Source organism: Vanellus vanellus (genome assembly GCF_965231255.1).
Source record: "Vanellus vanellus genome assembly, chromosome: 24".
Lineage (NCBI taxonomy): Eukaryota > Metazoa > Chordata > Aves > Charadriiformes > Charadriidae > Vanellus > Vanellus vanellus.
The window spans coordinates 1,414,797-1,437,190 of NC_138929.1; the positions used below are offsets into that span (position 1 = coordinate 1,414,797).

The window sequence follows — 22,394 nt, forward strand, 5'->3', positions numbered from 1 at the left end:
CCCACGCCCGGTGGCAGAGCCCCGAACGGAGGGGATGAGGGACGTGGGGGGGGCGCATCGCTCCCGGGGGCGACGCAGTCGGCCGGAACAAGCTCATTAAAATTCATCCCGCTGCTCTGCGGCGCGGAGCCGCTATATATAGCCCGAGCCTGGCGGCAGGGCCGAGCCGGGCCCCCCCGGACCCCCCCCGGGGCCCCCCGGGAAGGGGGTGACACTGGGCGCAGCATCCTCATCGTTGGGGGCCCCCGTGGGGAAGCACCCGCTGGGGGTCCGGGTGGCCTCATTTGGGTGTCCCCCATCCCAGGTGGCCTTGTGGGGGTGTCCCCCATCGCAGGGTGCGTGTCCCCTTTCCCGCCGGGACCCCCCCCCGGGAATGAAATCCTTCACACGCGGGAAAGAGGGTGACACCGGGCACAGCGTCCCCATCATTGGAGCCCCCCCGGGGGCACCCACCGCTGCCCGGGGCTCCGGGCGGCCCCACGGGGGTCTTCATCACCCCAGGCTGTGTCCCGTGTCCCCCCCCCCCCCCCCCCGCCTTCCCGCCGGGAGCCCCCCCGGGGAATTAAAACCGTCACACCCCACCGAACACCGGCGCAGGCGGGTGGGAACCGGCGATGTGCGTCCCCCCCCCCGAGCAAGGACGGGCACCGGCGGGGCCGGTTACCCCGCGAGAAGGGGAAGCCCCCCCCTCCTCCGGCGCCGCCCCCCCCCTCGCTCGCCCCCCGCCTGCCCCCGGCGCTGGGAACGGCCCCGGCCCCTTCCGGCCCCCCCCGCCCCGGGGCTGGAGGCAGCTGGGCCGGGGCGCAGGGCCAAGGCCGGGCCCCACCGCCTCCCCCCGCGCCCCCCCCTTAGCGCATCCCACAGCCCCTCCCCACCCCGCCGGGCCCAGATTTTAGGGTGCTTTGCAAAGGGGGGGTGGGTGTTATCCGGGGGGGGGGGACGACGACGACTCCTCTTGTCCCCTCCCGCTCGGGGACGGTCCCGTCCCGTCCCCCCCCGTCCTCCGCCAGCTGCGGGAGCGGGACCACCCCCCCCCCCCGGCACAGGAAATCTCTGCTGATGAATAGGGGCCGCCCCCCCCCTCGTCCCTGCCGCCCCCCCCCGCTGCCGGGGCCCCTCGCCGCCTGGGCGACCGCCCGCCCGCCTAATCCCGGCCCCGCCGCGGGGGGATTTGCGGCGCCCCCGCCCCATGAATGATTCACCGGGGAATTAAGGGGCCTCGGAGCCCCCCCCCCCGCCCCGACCCCCCCCTCCTCCACCCACGATGGCTGGGGGATGGGGCGGGGGGGGTGCAGCGGGCGCCCCCCACCCCACGGCGGCACCTCCGGGGGGGGCTTCATCCCGCTCCACGCGGGGCTCCCGCGGCCGTGGGAGGGGGTGGGGGTGGGCCGCCCCCCCCCCCGGCACCATGCAGCCCCCCCCCCCCATCATCCCGCCGTTGCCGTGGCGATGGCGCCATCGGGGATATTTTTAGCTGCGGGGAGGGGGGGGGGCAGCCCCGCGGCTGTTGGTGTGGGTGTGCACACGCGTGTGTGTGGTCACGGCTGTGCACACCCGGGCGCGCGTGGCACCCACGCACAGGTGCCTGTGCACACCTGCCCGTGGGCCTCTGCATCCACGTGTGCACACGCACGCACACGAGCACACAGGTGTCTGCACGCACGATGGTGCTCACACGTGTACGTGCACATGTGCACATGCATGTGCCTTTGCACACCCACGCAGCCCAGCACACGCGTGCACACACCCACCCGTACGCACACCTGCTCCCGTGTGCACCCCCATGAGCACACACCTTTGCTGTCACACGTGTGTGTGTATGCACATATGCACACACACGCATATGCACACCCCCCCAGCACACACGTCCATCCACCTGTGTGCACACCTAGTCCCATGTGCACGGCCATGTTTGCACACTCCCATGTTCACACACGTGTGCCTGTATGCACACCTGTGCTCACACGTCTGTGTGCACATGTGCCTATGCAGCATTTGCACCCCCACGTGTTTGTATCCCCAGGCCTCTGCATGCGCCACGCTTGCACACCCACACGTCTGTACACCCGCACCTCTGCACACCCCTTATTTGCACCCCCCCTTTGCATCCCGCGCATTTACCCACACACTTCTGCATGCACCATGTTTGCACACCCACACAGTTGGACCCCCATGCTTTTGCACCCCCAGGCATTCACACGCACTATGCTTTCACACCCACACCTTTGCACACACCATGTTTGCACACCCACACGCTTGAACACCCACATATTTGCACCCCTGAGCCTTTGCACACACCTGATTCGCACCCCTGCACCTTTGCATCCCGTGCTTTTGCACACCCGTGCCTTTGCACGCCCACCTGCTTGTAGCCCCCGAGGCCATTGCACGCACCCCGATTGCACCCACGCACCTTTGCACACCCGCACCTTCGCACACCCCTTATTTGCACCCCCCCTGTTCGCACACCCCCTGTTTGCACACCCAGGCCTTTCGCACCCCCGCAGCTTTGCACACCCCATGCTCGTACCCGCGCGCATTTGCACACCCCCGTGCCTTCGCACACCCGCACCGCGGCACACTTGGCACGTGCCCTATTCGCACCCCTCCGCCGTTGCGGCCCCGCCCCACAGAACTACACCTCCCAGCAGCCCCCGCGCGGCGCCGCGCTCCCGCCGCCCAATCAGCGCGCGGCTTGCTGGCAGGTGACAACATGGCGGTGCCCAGGGGTTAAGGGAAGCGTTTGCCGGCCGTCGCGGTGCCGGGAGGAGGTGAGGAGCGGCGGGGACGGGTACGACCGGTGAGGAGAAGGGGTCTCCGGGGCCGGGTCCCGCACCGGAGGTTCGGGGCCCGGCCCCGGAGACCCGCCCCGCTCCCGCCCCGGGGGAGGCCCAGGCCCCGCCGCGGCCTCCCCTTCCCCTCAGGAGCCACTGGGCCCAAACCCCTCTGCCCCTGTAGGGGTGTGTGTGTGTGTGTGTGGGGTGGGGTGGGGGTGGTGGGGTGGTGGGGTTGTGTGTCTGTGTGTGTGTGGAGGGGTGTGTGTGTGTAATCCTTCCCCAAAATCCTGTCAGCTTTTTCCCTGCCCCCCTCCCTTGGCAGAGTGCGGCCATGAAGGTGGTGAACCTGAAGCAGGCCATCCTGCAAGCCTGGAAGGAGAGATGGAGCGACTATCAATGGGCCATAAATATGAAGCGTTTTTTCCCCCGTGGAGCCACCTGGGATATCCTCAACCTGGCAGGTGCGGGGACGGGGCAGGGGGGGTGCTGGGGATGGAGCTGTCTGGAGGCAAAGCAGGGGGCAGGAATGGGGTGGATGGGGCTTTCTGCTTTGGGGCTACTTGCTCTGGTGCTGCCCAGGGTGGTCCTGTTGCCTAACACATGATTAAGATGGCCTAAAGCTCAGCCTGTGGTGGAGCGCTGTCCTGGCATGACCTCCTGGAGCTGGTATTGCTGCTGGCTGCAGCAACAGGTGCTGAAATGCTGTTGCCACAAAGCTCTGGGATCACAGAATCATAGAATGGTTTAGGTTGGAAGAGACCTTAAAGATAATCCAGTCCCACCCCCCTGCCCTGGGCGGGGACACCTCCCCCTTGCTCCCAGCCCCGTCCAACCTGGCCTTGAACACCTCCAGGGATGGGGCAGCCACAGCTTCTCGGGGCAACCTGCGCCAGGGGCTCACCGCCCTCACAGTGAAAAATTTCTTCCTAATATCTAATCTAAATCTCCCCTCTTTCAGTTTAAAACCATTCCCCCTTGTCCTGCCACTCCACTCCCTGATCAAAAGTCCCTCCCCAGCTCTCCTGGAGCCCCTTTAGGTACTGGAAGGGTGCTGCACCACTCTGCCGCAACACCGCTCACCACCTGGCTGCACATGGGTTCTTGCTACCTGCCTCAGTTTCCCCACCGTGAGGGGATATCGACCCCGTCTGCCTCCTCAGTGTGTCTAGCCAAGGGAGGAAAAAGTGCTGCGAAGGAGCCAGGTGCTGCTCCGGAGGCCACTTCCCACCGCCGGTTATTAGGGTTTCTTTTCCCGTCCCTATTCAAGGGCGTTTGACACAAATCCTGCCAAGTGCTGGTACCTGCTGAGCTCCATGGTTTAAAGATTTGCCAGGCTTTTATGCCAATTATAGAAACTTGTTGCTAGTTGTTTTTTTTTTTTTTTTTTTTTCCTGTGCAGTAAGCGCGTGTTTGCAAGCCCTGGATAAATAAACAGAGCGCTGCTCCAGGATTGCTGCACCGGGGGATTTAAAGGGAAATAGCACAGGCAGCAGCACTCCTTGCCCCACTGAGGGAGGGACCTTTCCTCGGCTGGTCTTATTTTCCTCCCTCCATCCTACCAGTGTATTTTCTGGTAGCGTCTGGCCCATGATGGTGGGTTTTATCAAACCTTATAGCTGAGCTCCTCAGGCTGGGTTTGGCTCTTTTCCCATTGCGGCCCATGGTGGGGTCAGTGCATGGACGTGCCCAGCCCCACGGTGATGTGGGGCTGGAGGAGCCGAGCTGGAGCTGCAGGGCCTGGCTGTGGCGGTGGGGTGACAGATTTGCTTGGGAGGAGGGGGCTGTGAGCACAGCACTGGGGGATGCGGGGGGTGGTTGGCTTGAGGGCCATTGCTGCCGCTGGCCAGCTGGCCCCCAGGGCTCCCTAGTGCCTGTTTGCAGCCCAGCAGGACCAGCTCCCACTCTGCTTGCTGAGGTAGTGAGGCCCATGGGGCGCTTGGCATGGGCCTGTCTGCGTATCCCCGAAAGCAGGGTGGCAGTTTTCCGCTGACCGAGGCCAGGCTGGAGATAATTGTTCCCTACATTTTCTGTAGAAACAGGTTTCTCCTGGTCTCCCCTTAGTGCCTCTGTCTGGAAAAGGCTCGTTAGCCTGGGCTTCGCTGGGGGGCAGCCCCTCTGCAAGGATGGGGAGGGAGCTGGGTCCCTTTCTTGCTGCTGCCGGAGGAGCTGCTTGTGGGGAATGTTGACACAAACACCGTCCTGGGCAGCACGAGCATTGTGGTGGGCATACAGGGAGGCTGTTCCTGAGGCCCCGATGGCTGTAACAACCGCTGCCTCTTGCCGCAGCCCTAGAGCCGTCCTTCCCAAGCTCGTGCCTTTCAGATTTAAACTACAAAGGAGGAAAAGCTGGCACGAGCTGCCAGGATCACGGCGGTGCCCAGCAAATCTATGCTGACACGTCTGCAGTGGGTAACAGCATGTGGCTGGCTCGTGTTGACACTCCCTGATTAGATGGGGAGGGGAAGGCTGCCATTAGCCTTCTGTCCTTGAGCTGAGATGCTTTTGGCCGAGGCCTAAGCCTTCGAGCGAGACCTAGGGAGTCTCCTGCTCCCGTGGTTGGGATCTGGCAATGGCTGCTGCTCCTCCTTGTCTTTGGGGCGACGACTTCCCAAACGGCTGCTGCCCCCTCTTGCATCTGGGTGCTTTGACCTACTTACAACCCGTGCTGCAGCCCGAGGCCTGCTTTCAGGAGGTGGTTCCTGCGCTCTGCCATAGTTCAAATGGTCAATTAAAGGCTTGGCTGAGCAGATAGGACGGGCAGAGCCCCTCCAGCATCCGCGGGCCGGCGCTGGCAGGCAGCCGGCGACAGGGAGGGCCAGACGTGCAGGGCTGGTCCCAGCTGAGAGGGGCTGTCTGCCCAGAGATCAGCCCCAGGTGCCGGAGTAAAAGTCACTTGGTGGAGGATACGAGAGCCTCCTGGGCAGGACGTGGGAGGGAGGGGAACGTGTTTGGAGAGCAGCAGGCACTGTTTCGGGGCCAGGGTGCCCGGGGAGAGCTGAGTTAGCAGGAGGCTGCTTGTGCTGCCTGAATTATTTACCAGTTTTTGCCATCGGGGATTAGAAAGTTGTGGGATTCAGTTAATGTCAAGGAAGAGCGGTGCAGAGTCGCTGTGGTTAGCACAATTTGTCCTTGCCACCTTTCCTGTGGGGTGAGGGTAGAGCGTGCGTGTGTCTGCGTGTCCCCACACTGTGTGCACACTGACCTGGGACCTCCCGGCCCCTCTCCTTTGCTTGCAGAGGCACTTCTTGAGCAGGCCATGATCGGGCCGTCACCGAACCCACTCATCTTGTCCTACCTGAAATATGCTATCAGCTCCCAGGTAACGACACTCCCCGCTCTGCCTCCCTGCCTCACGCTGCAAACGCTGCTGGGTGTCACCTCACAGCCCCAGTTAGTGGGTGGGCAAGGAAACTGGGGTGCGGGGTCGGTGGCAGGCAGACACCTGAATCTCCCGTCTGTGCCTCCCCTGGACTTGGGTGGGCGGTGGAGGGCTCAGCGTGTGCCCGAGGCAGGGGTGTTTCTGTAAATAGCCTCTGCCCATCGCCCGGCTGCACGTGGGGTGGGAATTCTTGCCCTCCGAGAGCCTCCTTGCTTGCTGTAAGCTCTGCGCTTTCTTAGCACAGCATTTAATATCGTCTAAAGTTTGTGTGAAACAAATCAGTGATCACCTAAAAATGTCTGTTTGGATTTGTGCCGGGTCAGTGCCCCAGCCCTGTCTGCAGTGACAGGCAGTGGGGCCGTGCCCTGACCTTGCCGTTCCTCAGCAATGAGCACTGCGCTGGCAAATATTACCCGCTAACACGCCGCTGCACCGGGTTTGTTTTGGTTTTGTGTTTTGTTCGTAGATGGTGTCTTATTCCACGGTCCTGACGGCCATCAGCAAGGTACGGCAGTGACAGGTGCTGTCTGTGGTTTTTCTCTTTACCTATGACCCACGTATCCATTTCCCTCCCCACAACTCTCACCAAATATAGGTCAAGTGGAAAACGACATCCTCTGCTGAGTCAGCAGCAGTCAGACAGTGCAGATTAGTGCCCGAGTCTTTCCGTGTCCCGCTGGGGACAGGCTGCTGCCGTGCCTGGCAGGTCCCGTTCTGGTTTCGGGGACGGCTGCGGGTGTGAAAACCTCATCCCTCCATCGTGTGGGGCCTGGCCGGCTCCTGCCCCGCAGCGCCCTGTGTGTAAACCACGCCCCGGCTGCTGGAAACCACATCCCTCTGCGGCCGGCGGCGCTGGCAGCACCGTGGGGATCCGGAGCTGGCAATGGAAAAGCAGCGCTGCTCACCAGGGAGGGCTGCCAGCACCCGAGCCACGCGGCTGCAGCCACCCGCCCTGCTTGGCCGGCTGGCTTCCCACGGGTGCTCAGCGTCCCCGTGCCGCTTCGATGGAGATGAGCCCTCTGTGGCTGCCTCTGCTCAGCATTTGGGGCTGCTCTGCGGGGAGCCATAGCACCCCCTAGACTGCGTAAGACCCCCACCCTCCCCAGGCACTAGCCTTGTCAGTGTGACCTCTGATATGAGGGAGGAATAATTTGAGGGAGAATAATTTATTTCCTCCCAACTCCTTGTGGTTACTAGGGGACAGGAGGAGAAAGGTGCTAGTAGCCATGCAGCACCAGCGTTGTTTTTGGGGTGGGTGGCGCAGGCTGAGCTTGGAGCTGTGCCGTAAATGTGCTGCAAAGCCCTGGCGAGGGTGGGGACCCCTCCAGTGGGGGTCAGCACTGATCCGGGGTGGTGGGCATGTTCACAGGGGAGAGTAGAGCCAGCGTATGGTGGGCTGACACCGAGCACAGTGTCGAGTCTGCTCCACACAGTGCAGGCTCGTTGCCGTTCCCCTGGTTGTGTGTTGCTGCCCATTCCGGCAGGGCGGGCAAAGAACTGACCTTGACAGCCGAGCCTTCCTCCTTCAGATCAGCGTGGGCCGAGAGCAGACCTGCGGGCTAGCTCCGGCCCGGCGGGGTGGCCCCATCTGCTCTGCGAGGAGGCGGGGAGCCATGCTTCTGCTGCCCACTGCTCTCCCGGCCCCGCGGCCAGCCGGGCTGCTGGCGCTGCCAGTCCCGCAGAGCTGGGGGTGGGCACGCGGGCTGGCACCGAGCCACTGCCATGTCAAGGCAGCCGGTGGGGAGCAGAGCTCAGGCCCCCGCTGCCGTCTCGGGGAAGCTGCCGAGAAAGCCCAGCCTCGTCCCCGCTGCCGTGGCCTGGTTGCCTCCCGCGACCCCGGGAGGGCATGACCCAGCCGTCGGACAGTCCTGACCTAGTTCTCATTCAAGTGGCTGCTGGGCAGCTGCCAGGGCGAGTGTCCTGCAGCCGGCAGTGCCCAGCCCAGCCCACGGAGGAAGGGGTTGCGTTTGTTTTCAGAGGCGCTGGAGCCTGGCAGCCCCCATCTGAAATCCCTCCTTGTTCTCCTGCTCTAGTTTGATGACTTCTCCCGGGACCTGTGTGTCCAGTCGCTGCTGGAGATCATGGACATGTTCTGCGACCGCCTCAGGTACGGTGTGGCCCTTCCAGCCCTGCCGCCTCGGCCCCGGGCTGTACCACGGGTGCTACTGGGAGCTGGTGGGGCCCGGCTGAGCCCGGGATACTTGCCCTGGCAGAGGGAGGCAGGTTCCCCCTCCAGCTCCGTGTCTGTTCCTGAGTTGCCGTCCCCCTCAGGCTGGGCTGCCACGTGAGTGCCAGCATGGGGAGAGCAGAGGGCGTCCAAAACCCACCAGCTTTGTGGGAAGCTGCAAGAAACCCACCTATTCTGGGATAAAATCCTCTGCTGGGATACTCCTGCACAGCTCAGGTAGATGGGGGGTTGTAAACGCTGTGGCCTGAGGGTCCCCTCAGAGTGTTTCATTTCTCTTGTGTGGCCTCTGCAGCTTCCCAGGGCTCTGGCTATGTGTCCCTGTCTGCCAGTGCTCACAGCCCTGCCTGCACTGCCCCAGGCAGATGCCTTGTTTTGCTTCGTGTTCTTCCGCTGGTGTTGCAGGACCCAGGGGAGCCCAGACCATTCAGGCCACAAAAACTTTTTTAGAAATCTTCCTGTTAACCCCTGAGAGCCTCTTCTGGGAGGCTGGAGCAGACAGTGCGCGGTGGGGGGCAGCAGGAGGAGGAGGAAGGCTGAAGGTAGCAGCTCTTCAATTACATGAAATGAAGCAGCAGCAATGAATATGCATCAGTCACAGATGTTGACAAGGAGCTGTTGCTGGCCAACTGCAGAGCTGGCCACTTAATCCAGTCCTTGCCTAATCTGATCCTCTGCTTAATTTGATCAAAACTTCTGGCCCCAATGATTTGTGCATCAGGAGGGGAAAGCGTTCACCTCTCACAGCACATTGATCAATGCTGAGCCTCTCTTAGCAAGATAATTTGATTAAAGGCTTGGAAAGCTTCCCTGTAGTAGAGTGGCCAGAGAGGAGGCTACGCTGGGGAGACTTTATTTCCCCTGGCACATCGGGGATGCTCTTGGGCTGAGCAGGTTGGGATCTGCAGCAGAGGAGCCGGGAGCTGGCAGGCAGGCTGGGCTGGGAGCACAGGGTGCGGGTTTGGATTCCCCAGCCTGCCCTCTTTCTGTGCCTCTGTTTTCCTGCATGCAGTAACCTGGCCCATGGTGAGCACGGTCCCGTTTCTCTCCCTTTCCCAGCTGCCATGGCAAAGCAGAGGAGTGCATCGGCCTCTGCCGGGCGCTGATGAGTGCCCTCAACTGGCTCCTGCGCTGTGCAGCCTTCTACACTGAGAAGGTGAAGGACACGCTGGAGCAGGCAGCAGCGGAGAGCCAGCTGAAGATGTGTCTGGAGCGGCTAGGGAAGATGCTCGGCAGCACTAAGAACTGCGCCCTGATCCACATTGCGAAGCTGGAGGAGACGTGTATGTTGCTGCCCCTGCCTTGCCCCGCAGCACGCTCTGCCCATGGCTGCTGCCAGGGCTTCCTCCTAGCCGCTGCTAGCCCTGGGGAGATGTCATTGCCACCTCTCCCTTCCCCCTGCCCAGCTCCTGCCGCATTGTCCCTGCGGCTCCAAGCCCATCCATCTTCCAGCCCTGTTGCTGTAACCATCTCCTCCCTGGCTCCATGCCACCCTCTGCCCCCTCCCCTCCGTGCTGCCCTTGGAAGAGGAGCAGAATTAATGTGAAGGCTGCATGAGCTGTTTCTGAGCGCGCGGCGGGTCCTGTGCTCTACCAGCGTGCCTGGCACAGCCCTGCACAGTCGGTTGGTGCCTGCACCTAGCCAAGAGGCCGTGCCAGGCCGAGCCTGGAACAGGAGCTGCTGGGTGGCACGCAGACCCTCGGCTTGGGTTTGCAGAGGTGTGCTGATTTCTGCTCACCGTGGGGCCCAGCAGGGAGCCCCAGCCTTGGTGGGTCCTCTGTGGAGCCATGGGCTTTGGAGCCAGCTTGCCTGGCTTCTCAGTGTGTCACTGTCCCCCCCACTGCCACTGAATGCCTGCCCTCCCTCCCCAGCCTCCTGGAGCGCTGTGGAGCAGTCCCTCGTCAAGCTGGGGGAGAACCTGAACAGCCTCAGCAACTCCCAGCTGCGAAGCCGAGCTGACGACTGCATCTCCCTCATCAAGAGGTAGCTTTGTGCTGCTGTCTCTGCAGGCTCAGAGGGTAAAATGGGTCTGAGCCCTGCTCTGGGGGCTGAGAGCCTCCTGCTTCCCTCCGTGCTGCCTCCCTGCTTTCCTGTCCCTTCCCAGTTCGGACCCCTGCACTGGCAGTGGGCTGGGGCTGGCGAGAGGCCCTGGGGTAGGGAAGAGACAGGGCTAGTGACTTGCTGCAAGGGAGTCTTACCCAGGTGTTGCTCCTCTTGCAACCACGCGGTCCCTCACCATCCCTCAGCTGCTCTGGCCACACCAGATCTGCCCTCCCTGCTCTGGATCTCCCTGGAGCTGCTCCCGGGGCTGTGGCGCGGGTGCTTGGCTGTGCCCAAGGGCTCCTCTGCAGGGCACAGAAGCTGCAGGCTGTCTGGCCCCAGAGAGATGCAGGACAGCAAAGGTCAGGGGCTTGTCCGGGAAAGGAGGGTAGGACAAGAGGAGCGAGGATCCATCCCTCCAAGGCTCCAGTGACCCTGTGCTGTGTTCTCCCACCAGCATCCCCACCATGCTCTCAGTTCACTGCGAGCAGCTGAACAAGACTGGCTTCCCTACTGTGCACGCCGTGGTGCTGCTGGAGGGGACCATGAACCTCACAGGAGAGACCCAGCCGCTGGTGGAGCAGCTGATGATGGTGAAGAGGATGCAGGTATAGAAGTGGCATCTTGTTCTCCTGCTCAGGGTGGCCTGGGACTGTGGGACCGGGGCCTCGCTGCAGCTTTGTGCTGTGTACCTCCCTGTACTGATCCTGCTCCAAGGGCATGGGCGCAGCTGCAGGGAGCAGCATGAGCCCATCAACACCTTCACAGGGGGCTCAGGATTTGGCTGTGGTTGGGGGAAGCACTTTGTTGCCTTTCCAGCACTGGAGCATTTTGTCTGTGTGCCCTGCAGCGCATCCCCTCCCCGCTCTTCGTGCTGGAGATCTGGAAGGCCTGTTTTGTGGGCCTCATCGAGTCCCCAGAGGGCACGGAGGAGCTGAAGTGGACGGCCTTCACCTTCCTGAAGGTAGGGCCCAGCCCCGCTGCGAGTGCAGTGCTTCGAGCTCCAGGTCTGCTGCTGCCATTTCCCCGCGTGCCCGGCCCCTGCTGAGCGCTGAACCCTGGTGGAGCAATTAGCTCTCCTCTCCCGCAGCGTGCCCCTCGGGGTCCCCTCACGCCCCGGCTGAGCCTGTGGCAGCCCTCCTGCAACCCGCTGAGCATCAGCTTTGCTGTCCAGGGCCTCTTTTCAGCCCAGCCCCACTTTGTTTTGCAGAGTGGCTTTCCTGGGATGTTGTGGGGGAAACTGTGGCCTTTGAAGGATGCCACAGCAGCCTCGGGGTCTGTGCTCCCACAGCTCGGCGGTGGGCAGCCTCGGAGCAGTCTGCCTCGCCTCCTTTCTTTGTGCTAGACAAAAGGGATCTGCGTGTAATTTCAGGCCTGACACATGCTCTGGCCTGTGCTGGGCTCCTTCGCAGCCTCAGTCCCCTGCCTGGCTGTTGAGAGGTGGCCGTGCCCCGTGGCTCCCTGTGATGGCGGAAGGTCCCTGCAGAGGGGAGGCGGGGGCACAAAGTCCCCATGGCGCTCGGGCTGCTCCAGAAACGCTCCTTTCCCTGGGCTGGGAGAGCAGCTGCTTGCAGGCGTGTTTCGCGTGGGGCCCTGCTGCCTGTGTTGCTGGGAGGTCCTGACTGCAGAATGGGGTCTGCCTCGGTCAGTCACAGCTGTGCCCGGTGTCTTTCAGATCCCCCAAGTCCTGGTTAAACTCAAGAAGTATCCGCAAGGGGAGAAGGTGAGTCTCAAGGGCCAGCGGTTGGAGCCCTTTGCCGCGGTGTGCGCACAAGCGAGCCGTGTTTGTGACAATGGTGCTGGTGCCTGGCCAAAGCTGCTTGGGGGTGGCTGGGGTAGGAAACAGTCTATTTCCCAACAATCTTCCTCTAACGGACAAGGCAACGTGGGAGGGGAAGGTGGGCTTTTTTCAGCAGCGCTCTGAGCTGAGTGCTTGGCTTTGTGCACAGCAGGACTTCACCGAGGATGTGAACTGTGCCTTCGAGTTCCTGCTGAAGCTGACCCCTCTGCTCGACAAAGCAGATCAGCGATGCAAGTGAGTGCTCGCCGTGCCCGGGGCTGACCTGCAGCACCAGTCTGTGCCACAACAGCCCCATCCTCTCTGTGGGGAGCTGCAGGGCGGGGCACTGGGGCAGCTCTTGGCAAAGCTTTTTTTAGTTTCCGATCCAATTCCTTCTTCCTGAACCTGACACTGCCAAATGAGCAAGGCAGTGTCTGGCAGCTGATTCGCGTGTTGGTGACGCTGTCTGATACCTGGAGCTGCTTTTGGCCCTGCAGCTGCTTTTGGCCCTGCAGCATCCTCAGAGGGGTGGGAGCAGGGCCAGGAGGGCAACCCAGGAGTGCCCCCGCCCTGCGGCACTGCCCAGGGCAGCAGGAATGCTGTCCCTCAGGGTAACGCTCACTCTCTTTCAGCTGCAACTGCATGGATCTACTCCTGCAGGAGTGCAGCAAGCAGGGACTGCTTTCAGAGGCCAACATGAACAACCTGATTGACAAACGGTACAGCCCCCTCAAAAGTCTGGGTAACCAAGCAGGGTTGGAACACCTCGTCTTGCTGTCCTTCTTGGGGAGGGGGGGGGGGGCATGAACATGATGCCGCTGACTGGCATGCAGCTGGCACACCATGGTCTGGAGGGACGAGGCTTTGCTTTCGGTGACAGATTGAGTATAAAGTCTGTCCTCTGGGAGTGGCAGCTGGTGGTGGCCTGAGGTGGTGGCCTTTCCTCGGGGTGCTGATGGTGGAGGTGGGTGGGAGGTGGCTGAGGGCAGGGAGGAGCAGGGCAGGGTGACAAATTCCTGCTTATTGGCCCGTCTTTGCGGATTCCCCAGGGCAGCGGACAGACAACACGCTCCACACTTGAAATCGGCAGAGAACGCCAACATCCAGCCAAACCCGGGGCTCATCCTGAGGGCCGAGCCGACTGTCACCAACATTCTGAAGGTGAGTCCCCTCCTGCATCTGTGCTGGGCAGGTCGGTCGCAGACCCAGAACGTGTTTCCAGCAGCACCAGTCTCACCAGGCAGCTGGGGTGGTTGGGAGGTGCCTGATCTCCCCCTGTGATGAGGTGAGGAATCACTGTCAGCCTTGTTGCTCTGCTGTGGGAACCAGGAGCTCCTCTCCTCCATCCCGGGAAGCTGGAGAAGCCATCAGGCAGCACGTTGCTGTCAGTGCCAGCAGCCTCAGCCCAGCCAGCTCTGCCCGTCCTCTCAGCCGCTTTCCTGCACGCATCTCCCCTGGTCCCTGGAGACTGCCCCCATCCCTGCGTCACTCTGGTTGCCTTGTCGCTGCTGAGCGTGAGAGGATGTTTTGCTGCCGGTCGTGCTGCCCCGGTGCACTGCGGCTCTCCCCTTCCCTGCCCTGCACTGTCTGGGGCACAGAGAGCTCCATCCCCACAGCCCCCGAGCCCTGCGGGTCCCTGCTCACTGAGGCCTCACGGGACAGCTCTGGCAGCCGGTCAACTCTGCCCCCACGGCTGGAGTTTTACTGCTGCACTGTAGCACACATTCCCCGTGACTTCTCTTTCCTTGATTTTTTTTTTTTTTTTTTTTTTTTTTTTTTTTTTGTAGACCATGGATGCGGATCACTCCAAGTCCCCTGAGGGCTTGCTGGGGGTCCTGGGTCACATGCTGTCTGGGAAGAGCCTGGACTTGCTGCTGGCAGCGGCAGCAGCGACGGGCAAGCTGAAATCCTTTGCTCGGAAGTTCATCAAGTGAGTGTCCACCTGGACGACACTGTCCCTGGTGACTAGAGGGGCTGGGGTGAGTGGGCAGCACCCCAAGCTCTCCCCCTGACAGGGTTGGATGTGCCTCTGGCCCAGTGTCTCTGCAGCACTGGGTCCAGCAGAGCCCTGGGGAGGGCTGGGGTCTCAGGGAGCCTGCACCCCGCAGCACCCCATCTCCTTTGCTTCTGCGTGAACAGGGCAGAGAATCAAAGTCAGGTTGGTTTAAGGGTATTAAGAGAACGGAAAGCAATGGCACAGCCTCTGATCCAGGGCACTCACTGTGTGTGTGCCTTCGGTCCCCAGATGCCCGTGTCCTGGTTAGAGCACACGCACCAGCACGCGTGGGGCTGCGTGATGTGCTTCCTCGAGCAGGGAGGCCTAGGGGGCAGCTCGAAACGCGCCGGCCCAGCTGGGTGCACCGCTCCGCCGTGCTTGCTCTGTTTGGGGGTTTGTTCCACTGCAGTGTGGAGAGGGCCAAACTCAGAAATCCCCACGCAGCCGGGCAGAGCTAGCTCTGGCGAGAGGATGGCGCTCAAATGGCGGACTGGGTGTGGGGAAAAGCGGCGTTGCCGGACCTGTTTTGCTGCAGGGGAGCAGAGGCAGAGGGAGGAGGCGGCTTGTCCCTGCTGTGCCGGAGGGTGTCTGCAGAGCCAGGCCCACTTTGGTCCCTGCCCACCCCTCTCCTCCGTGCGGGGCGCTGGGATGGGGTGCAGGAAGGGGTCTGCAGGCAGGGGCAGCCCCCCGCCTCTCTCGGGGATGGGAAGAGACCTGTTTTACATGAGGATAACGCTTCACTGCAGCTCTCTCTGCCCCCTCTAGGCTGAATGAATTCACGAAGCAGATCAACGGCGAAGGCTGTAAGTGCGTGCGCATCCATGTGTGGGGTGGTTCAAGTGGTGCTCCCCCCTGCTGCCACGTGCTGGGACACTGCGGGGCCCGGCTGGATTAAGCTGGGACAGACTGTGGCGCCAGAGCCAGCCGAGCTGTGCCGGGCCCGGCTGGGGGCTGCCGGCAGGGAGCCTGGCACAGGGGGGACATGGCTGTGTGCCAGTGGGGATCTGGGCTCCTGGGGACCTGCTGCCCTCACGTGTGGCACATTGCATGTCCATCCCAAATGCAGGGTGCTCCCTGCTTGTGGGGGCAGAGCTCCTTTTCCCCTCTCTAGCCCCCTGGGGCCCCTCGGGGCCAGCCCTGCCCCGGCTCCCTCCCTGGAAGGGGTGATGTGTCAGCACAGAGCCCGAGATAAGGACTCTGACTGCTTTTGCGTGTGATGAAACTTGCTGAGTGCTCTGACCTTCCATGACGCCGGGGGGAGCCTGGGGATGGACTGGGGCTGCCAAATGGGAGGCCAAAGCCGCTTTGGGGGCTCAAGCAGAGACAGATGGGGTGGAGGGAGGCACTTGGCACATCCCCCAGAGCCCTCGTTCGCACACAAACACTTTGGGGGTTAGAAGAGCTGCCTGGAGGTAGCAGGGTCCCGGCCCCCAAGCTCACAGGGCTCCTGCCTGCTTCCTTGGGCCGAGGCTGGAGATCCCCAAGGTCTTTGTTTCTCCTCCCTCAGCCAAAGGAGCACCGGTTCGGGCACTGCTCTTCGACATCTCTTTCCTCATGCTGTGCCATGTGGCCCAGACCTATGGCTCAGAGGTAAGCACCCTCCGAGGGGATGGGGCTCCATCCTGGCCAGCGTTCCTGACGTGCTGCAGCCTGCCAGCCTCCTCTAGTGGCCAGCCTGCCACTGCCACTGTCCCCACCGTCCCCACAGCCACCCCGCCGTGTGGGATAAAGCACCCAGTGCCTTTCACCTGGTGCAGGTAGAAATCCGTCCCTGCAGGGTCTGTCGGCGCCAGGTGATGCCACAGGGGTGACTGCAGCCTTCTGAGGACTTTGGTTGTGTTCCCTTTACGGTACCGTGGTATCGGTGGGAACACTGCCTCCGCACCCTCTCCGGGCTGGCTCTGATCTCACCGGACTTTTCCCAATATTACCCCTCTGGTTTGTTGCTGGCTGGCCGGGGGGGGGACCATTCACCCAGGCTGAGCGTCAGCCCTCCCCCACGAGAGGAGGAACTTGCAGCCCCGTTCAGGAAACAGCACTTTTGTTGCCTGAAAATTTTCCAGCTTTCGACATCTGCGTGTGTTGGGAGGTGAAACGATACCGAAACACTGGGAACGTGGAGAGGGAGCGAAATGCGGGCGGAGGGGGCCTGCCCGGCTGACCCAGGGGAGCGGGGAGGGGGAGTCCTGGCTGGAGGCAGCTTGGAGCGGACGTGCCCGAGGGCTGTCTGATGAGGTCTCGTCCCCCCGGTCCGGCTCAGAGCGACTTTCCTGACCAGCTGCTGCTGAACAGATGTGCAAAACTTTTTTTTTTTGACAAAAATAGTGTCCCTTGGGTGATGGTGGGCTGAAGGGAGGAAGCGGTGTGCGGGATTCCCAGCTCATGTCCCCCCTCGGGAGCCCTCCCAGCTGGCTGCCAGCTGGACTGTGTGCCCCAACCCTGTGGAGCCGTGGGCCAGCCGGCCTCGGTACTGGGGACCCTGAGCACAGCCCCGCAGGTGGGGGACAAGGGACCCTTTCTGGGCAGGACGTGGTGACCCTGCTGCCATGCTCGCAGCCTCTTGGGACTGGTCCTGTCCTGGCCTCTCCCCGAGGGCAGCTGTTGGAGTGCTGCTCTGAGATGGGCCATGGTTCCCCGGCGAGTCCTGTGGTAAAGGGGGGAAAACCAGAGCCCACAGGCTGGAAAAGGAGGACTTACTGGGGGATGACCAGTGCCTTACTGGGGGATGACCAGTGCCTGCTTTTCCGTGCAGGCCACAGGGCGGCGCTGTTCCCCAGGCCATGAGCTCCCCGGGGTGGTGGTCCCAGCCCGGGGTGGGGGTCCCCCGCAGAGTCCCTGCGGGGTGCAGACTGTGTGGCAGACCCTGTGTCGTTTCTCTTCCAGGTGATCCTGTCGGAGTCGAGCCCGGCGGGCGAGGTGCCCTTTTTTGAGACCTGGATGCTGACCTGCATGCCTGAGGAGGGGAAGATCCTCAACCCCGACCACCCCTGCTTTCGCCCTGACTCCACCAAGGTGGAGTCCCTGGTCGCCCTCCTCAACAACTCCTCCGAGATGAAGCTGGTGTAAGAGCGCGCCCACCCTACTGGGCTGGGGCAGACCAGGAGGGGACCATCCACCCCATCTTCCCTGGCTCCGTGGCTGCTCTAAACAAGTGCCTGAACTCCCCACCTCTCTTCCCCGGCAGGCAGATGAAGTGGCACGAGGTATGTCTGAGCATCTCAGCCGCCATTCTGGAGATCCTCAACGCCTGGGAGAACAGCGTCCTCACCTTTGAGTCAATCCAGGTGGGTCTGGCAGGAGAACGGTGTGGGGCAAAGCAGGGGCACCAGCACTGCGCTGTGTCCTGAGGAGGGGCCAAGGCTCGAGCAGGGTAGGGGTCCCCTGTCCTCCTGCCCTGAATGCTCCTGCAGCCCCTGTGGAGCTCGCGGGCTCCTTTATGACTTTTGTGGGCACCTGATGTGGCTCCAGCCCTTTGATGCTGCCCTGAACCACCCCGTTGGTGGCAGTGGGGCTGGCAGGGGCAGGTTCACCCCATGGAGGAGAGAAGGGCTTGGACCCTGCAATCGGGTCCCACAGCCCTGGGAAGTGATGCTGAGATAAAGCCTGTGCGTCCACACGTCTGCGTTCATCCACCTCCGCTCCCATCTCCTCTCCTAGAAAATCACAGACAACATCAAGGGGAAGGTGTGCAGCATGGCGGTCTGTGCGGTGGCCTGGCTGGTGGCCCACGTCCGCATGCTGGGCTTGGATGAGCGGGAGAAGTCCCTGCAGATGATACGGCAGCTCGCCACCCCCCTGTACGGCGAGAACACACTGCAATTCTACAATGAGCGGTAAGCTCCAGTGCACCAGGCCCCATGCCATGCTGTCTCCTGCCCTTCTTCCACTTCCTGGGGCCTGTGTGACCCTGTCTCTCTCTGCCACAGCGTGGTCATCATGAGCTCCATTCTGGAGCACATGTGCGCGGACGTCCTGCAGCAGACAGCAACACAGATCAAGTTCCCTTCCATGGGCATGGACACCATCCCCTACTGGAACCTGCTGCCTCCCAAGAAGCCCATTAAGGAGGTGCTGACGAGCGTGTTCACCAAGGTGCTGGAGAAGGGCTGGGTCGACAGCCACTCCATCCACATCTTTGACACCCTGCTGCACATGGGGGGTGTCTACTGGTTCTGCAACAACCTGGTCAAGGTACGGGGTGGAGGAGGGACGTGGCTGCGACCCTCAGCGCCATGGCTGGGTGTCGAGCCCAGGACTGCTGGGTCTAGCTCATGCTCCTAGTGCTCAGAAGTCCCAATTGTGCCTGGGCTGGCTGCTGTGGCAGTCCTGGGCGCTGGAGGCGAGCGAGGCAGGCCCAGCCGTGCCCGTGCCTCCCTCAGTCCTGCTCTCCACCTCACAGGAGCTGCTGAAGGAGACGCGGAAGGAGCACACGCTGCGGGCTGTGGAGCTGCTCTATGCCATCTTCTGCCTGGACATGCAGCAGCTGACACTGACCCTGCTGGGCCACATCCTGCCCAACCTGCTCACGGATTCCTCCAAGTGGCACACCCTTATGGACCCGCCGGGAAAGGCCCTGGCCAAGTAAGACCATAGACCCACGAGCGCTGTCTCCTGGGGGTGGGTGGGCCTGTTTGTGGAGCAGGGAGATACTCTGTGCTGGTGTGGCGGTCCCAGCTGCCCGGTTCCTGCTCTGGCCCCGGCACAGTGCCGACAGGAGCAGACATGCTGGTGTCCTGGGCCCCATTCCCTGCTGCCCCTCACCAAGGAGGAGCCTGCTATGTCCTGTCACAGCACAAGCTCTGGGCTCTGCTGTCTTCCCTTGCTTGTGCACCATCATCTGGGTGGGTTTGGCAGCACCTTGCAGTGTCCCTGCTCTGTCCCCAGGCTCTCCGTCTGGTGTGCCCTGAGCTCCTACTCCTCCCACAACAAGGGCCAGGCGTCCACCAGGCAGAAGAAGAGGCACCGAGAGGATATTGAGGTGCGTCTGGTGTGGAGCTGGGTTTGGTTGGAGGCTCTCTGCGCACAAGAGCGGGCAGTGTCTGCGGGAGGTGATGGTGGCAGGAGGAATGGGTAGCTGAGACCGGACTCCCTTCTCAGGATCTTGGGGCTGTCTGAGGTCCTTTGACCTTAAAATATGGGGTTTTCCCTTCTGTTTGCTGTGGAAGGGGGCCTGTAATGAGATGGTCCATATGTGGTTGGCCCAGGCTGAGGTGTTCTGGGTAAGCAGAGATCATAGTCCTGGGCCATGGGGCTGTGCAGAGCCCAGCGTGGGTCATCAACCCCGGGGAGGGGGGGCCAGGACCCACCCTCAGAGGGAGCTGGTGGGGCTGAACCCCTTCTGCCCCCCCAGGATTACATCAGCCTCTTCCCTCTGGACGACACGCAGCCCTCCAAGCTCATGCGCCTGCTGAGCTCCAATGAGGAAGACGCCAACATCCTCTCCAGCCCCAGTAAGTGTGGGCAGCGGAGGTGGGGGGTTGTTCCTGGGGACAGCAGCGTGCCGCCTCACTGCTCGTTTCTGGGTGTAAAATGTGTATTGGCACAAAAACGCTTCTCTTCCCAAGCTGGCCAGGTGAAGATTTAGAGTGCTCAAATGCGTTTTGCTGAGTTACCCTGCAGCTTTTGCACTTAGAAAAGGTCAAGCTCTTGATTTCTCTGATCAGAGCAACGGTTGAGGTTACACCTTCTCTCCATGACTTTGCCACCCAGCCCAGTGCATCACGTGTGAGGGGCTCAGGGAGGTTTTGTTAGAGCCTTTTCACCCTCAGCCAGTCTGTGTGGGACCGGAGAGCTGATGTGCTGCATAAAGAGTGGCAGGAGGTGACGTTCCTGCTGTCTGTGGCTCAATCCTGACATTCCACTGCTGTTAACAAGGCAGCAAGCGGAGTTGATGAGTCCCTACAGTCACGTCTCTGTGGCCCTGCAGCGCGGTGCTGCGGGTTACGACAGCTCCAGCAGGACATGCCGGCGGGGTCTCCGTGCCCTCCTGCCACGGCAGGGTGCTGTCACGGCTCCCACATATGTTGTCTGGACTCCTGGGCAGTGAGTCAGGAGGTTCCTTGGTCATTGTTTCTCCTGATGCCCTTATCCTAAGTTACTCTTTATTTATTAGTTTCCAACACATCCATCAACCTGTGGTTTTTGTTGGTTTCATTACTGTTGAAATATGGGCCTTTCCCTTTATTTCACTATCTTTTTTTAACTTTTTGAGGCAGTTCCACCTCTTTCCAGTGACATTCAGGACTTTTTTGGGCTGTTTGCTGCAGCGATGTGGAAATGCCGCTTCCTGCAGCAGCCACGTAACTCATGTGATTCCATGAGAAAAGTGTGGGAGGGCTTTCTTTTTTTGGTGAGCATCCTCAGAGCAGCACAAGGTGGGTCCTGCTGATTTTGGCAGTAGCTGTGTACTACAGGCTCTGCACAAGATTCTTCCCAGGAGATTCCCATCCGATTGGAGCGGAGATGGTCCAGTTCCTCTCCCGCAGGAGCACCCAGCAGCAGTTCCCAGTTTGGGTCAGATAAATCCCCTTGCTCTGTCCCAAGATTCACTGCTAGTTCGTTGGACGTGCCTCAGTTCTGGTAGCTAAATTGTACCCTGAGAGTGAGATTTGAGTGCTGCTGTGCAGCTGTCGAACATCTGGCTCGCTCCGCCCAGCCTGCTGTGCTGCAGGCAGCGTGCACAGGATGTGCAGCGTGCGCTTCGCCTTGGCAGAGCACTGCTATTCTCCTCTCCTGAGCGTGACATTGCGTTACATCGCTCGTGTCCTCGCGGAGCGTCAGGGACGAGTCACTGCTGTAATTAAAACCCAACAGGGAGTAGCGGGGAGGCACACTCACGGCCTCACTCACGCTTACCCTCTGGAGATGCCATTAAACTTGGTCAGACTCGGAATAAATCTGGCTTGTGCAAGAGCGAAGTGTCACACCCCAAGAGCAGTAGTGACAGTGTGTGGAGCCCTCCCCGGGCTGCTGTGCTCCGTCACGCCTGGGGCATGTGTGGGCCTGCGCTGCCTGCCAGGGCTGCCTGCACCACGGCAGAGAGGGACGGTGACCGGGGCAGAGTGTCTGCCTGCTGTGCGTCTCTGGTGTGCCCAAGCAGCCAAGACTCTGCTCGTTTGGCTACGAAGGGTGCTGAGGACCGTGGTCCAAACCTCTCCCACTCCATAGGGTGGCTCAGGGCAAAGCCCATCCTGGAGCCCGAGGGCTGGGCAAGCTCGAATGGCCAGAGCTGGCCAGGGTGGGCACCTTGGCACGGCTGAGGGGGCCAAGAGGTGATTCCAGCCTCCCCCCAGCCTGACGCATGTTCTTCTCCCCAGCAGATCGCTCAATGAGCACCTCGCTCTCTGCTTCCCAGCTTCACGCCGTCAGCATGAGGGACCCGCTGAACAGGGTGCTAGGTAATGGGGGGGCCGGGTCCCAGTGCAGGTACCCGGCGGTGAGGCCTGGCCGTGGCATCAGATCCAACCATGCCGAGGCACTGGTGGGGACCCCTCTCTTGTGTGGGAGGCTTGGGCCACCCCCGGCCTCCCAGAACCGGCCTGGCTTTTGATATTTCCCTGTCTCCACAGCAAACCTCTTCCTGCTCATCTCTTCCATCCTGGGGGCCAAGACGGCCGGTACCCACACCCAGTTTGTCCAGTGGTTCATGGAGGAGTGTGTGGACTGCCTGGAGCAGGGCAGCCGTGGCAGCATCCTCCAGTTCATGCCCTTCACCATGGTGAGTCCCGTGGCCGTGAGATCCTGCTCCATGGTTGCAGGGTGCTCTGGGGTGCTGGTCCCATGGGGCAGACGGGCAGGTCCAGGGGAGTCCCGCTGCCCAGCTCTCGTGGCTCCAGCACTCTCGTGAGTCAGCTGTGTTTCTCCTCCCTCCGGGCAGGTTTCCGAGCTGGTGAAAGTGTCCACCATGTCCAGTCCCAAAATTGTCCTGGCCATCACGGATCTCAGCCTGCCCCTGGGCCGCCGTGTCGCTGCCAAGGCCATTGCTGCGCTGTGAGCGGATCACCTCCCTTCTGCCGTGCAGGAGAGGGCTGCCGGGCAGCCGCTGGGAAATCCACATGAACCGGGACGCTGGGCTGGGACTGGGATGCCTGGGATGGCCTCTCCGTCACTGCAGGCTTGGCCTGGCCCTGCCCCGGGGCTGCTTCCCTCTGTGTTCAGCCTCCCTTGCTGCCTCGCATGGGCATTCAGAGAGTGCGACAAACCCCTTCCTTTTTTTCTATGATTAATTCAGTCCTTTT

The 22,394-nt window shown here is 61.8% G+C and overlaps 1 protein-coding gene across 1 annotated transcript; it reads left to right on the forward strand.

The window, feature by feature from the left end:
• Positions 1-3,108: 3,108 nt before the first annotated feature.
• Positions 3,109-22,394, forward strand: MED24 (mediator complex subunit 24; the record flags this gene model as incomplete). The annotated part of the gene is made up of 25 exons (XM_082494953.1): positions 3,109-3,238; positions 6,014-6,096; positions 6,623-6,661; positions 8,190-8,263; positions 9,401-9,624; positions 10,213-10,324; positions 10,839-10,989; positions 11,232-11,345; positions 12,057-12,104; positions 12,334-12,416; positions 12,794-12,880; positions 13,211-13,322; positions 13,949-14,091; positions 14,923-14,960; positions 15,665-15,747; positions 17,041-17,219; positions 17,342-17,441; positions 17,815-17,990; positions 18,084-18,348; positions 18,557-18,738; positions 19,042-19,135; positions 19,508-19,607; positions 21,477-21,554; positions 21,726-21,874; positions 22,034-22,394. The coding sequence occupies 25 exons, from the start codon at positions 3,109-3,111 to the stop codon at positions 22,148-22,150; spliced, it is 2,961 nt and encodes a 986-aa protein (XP_082351079.1). The 3' UTR covers positions 22,151-22,394.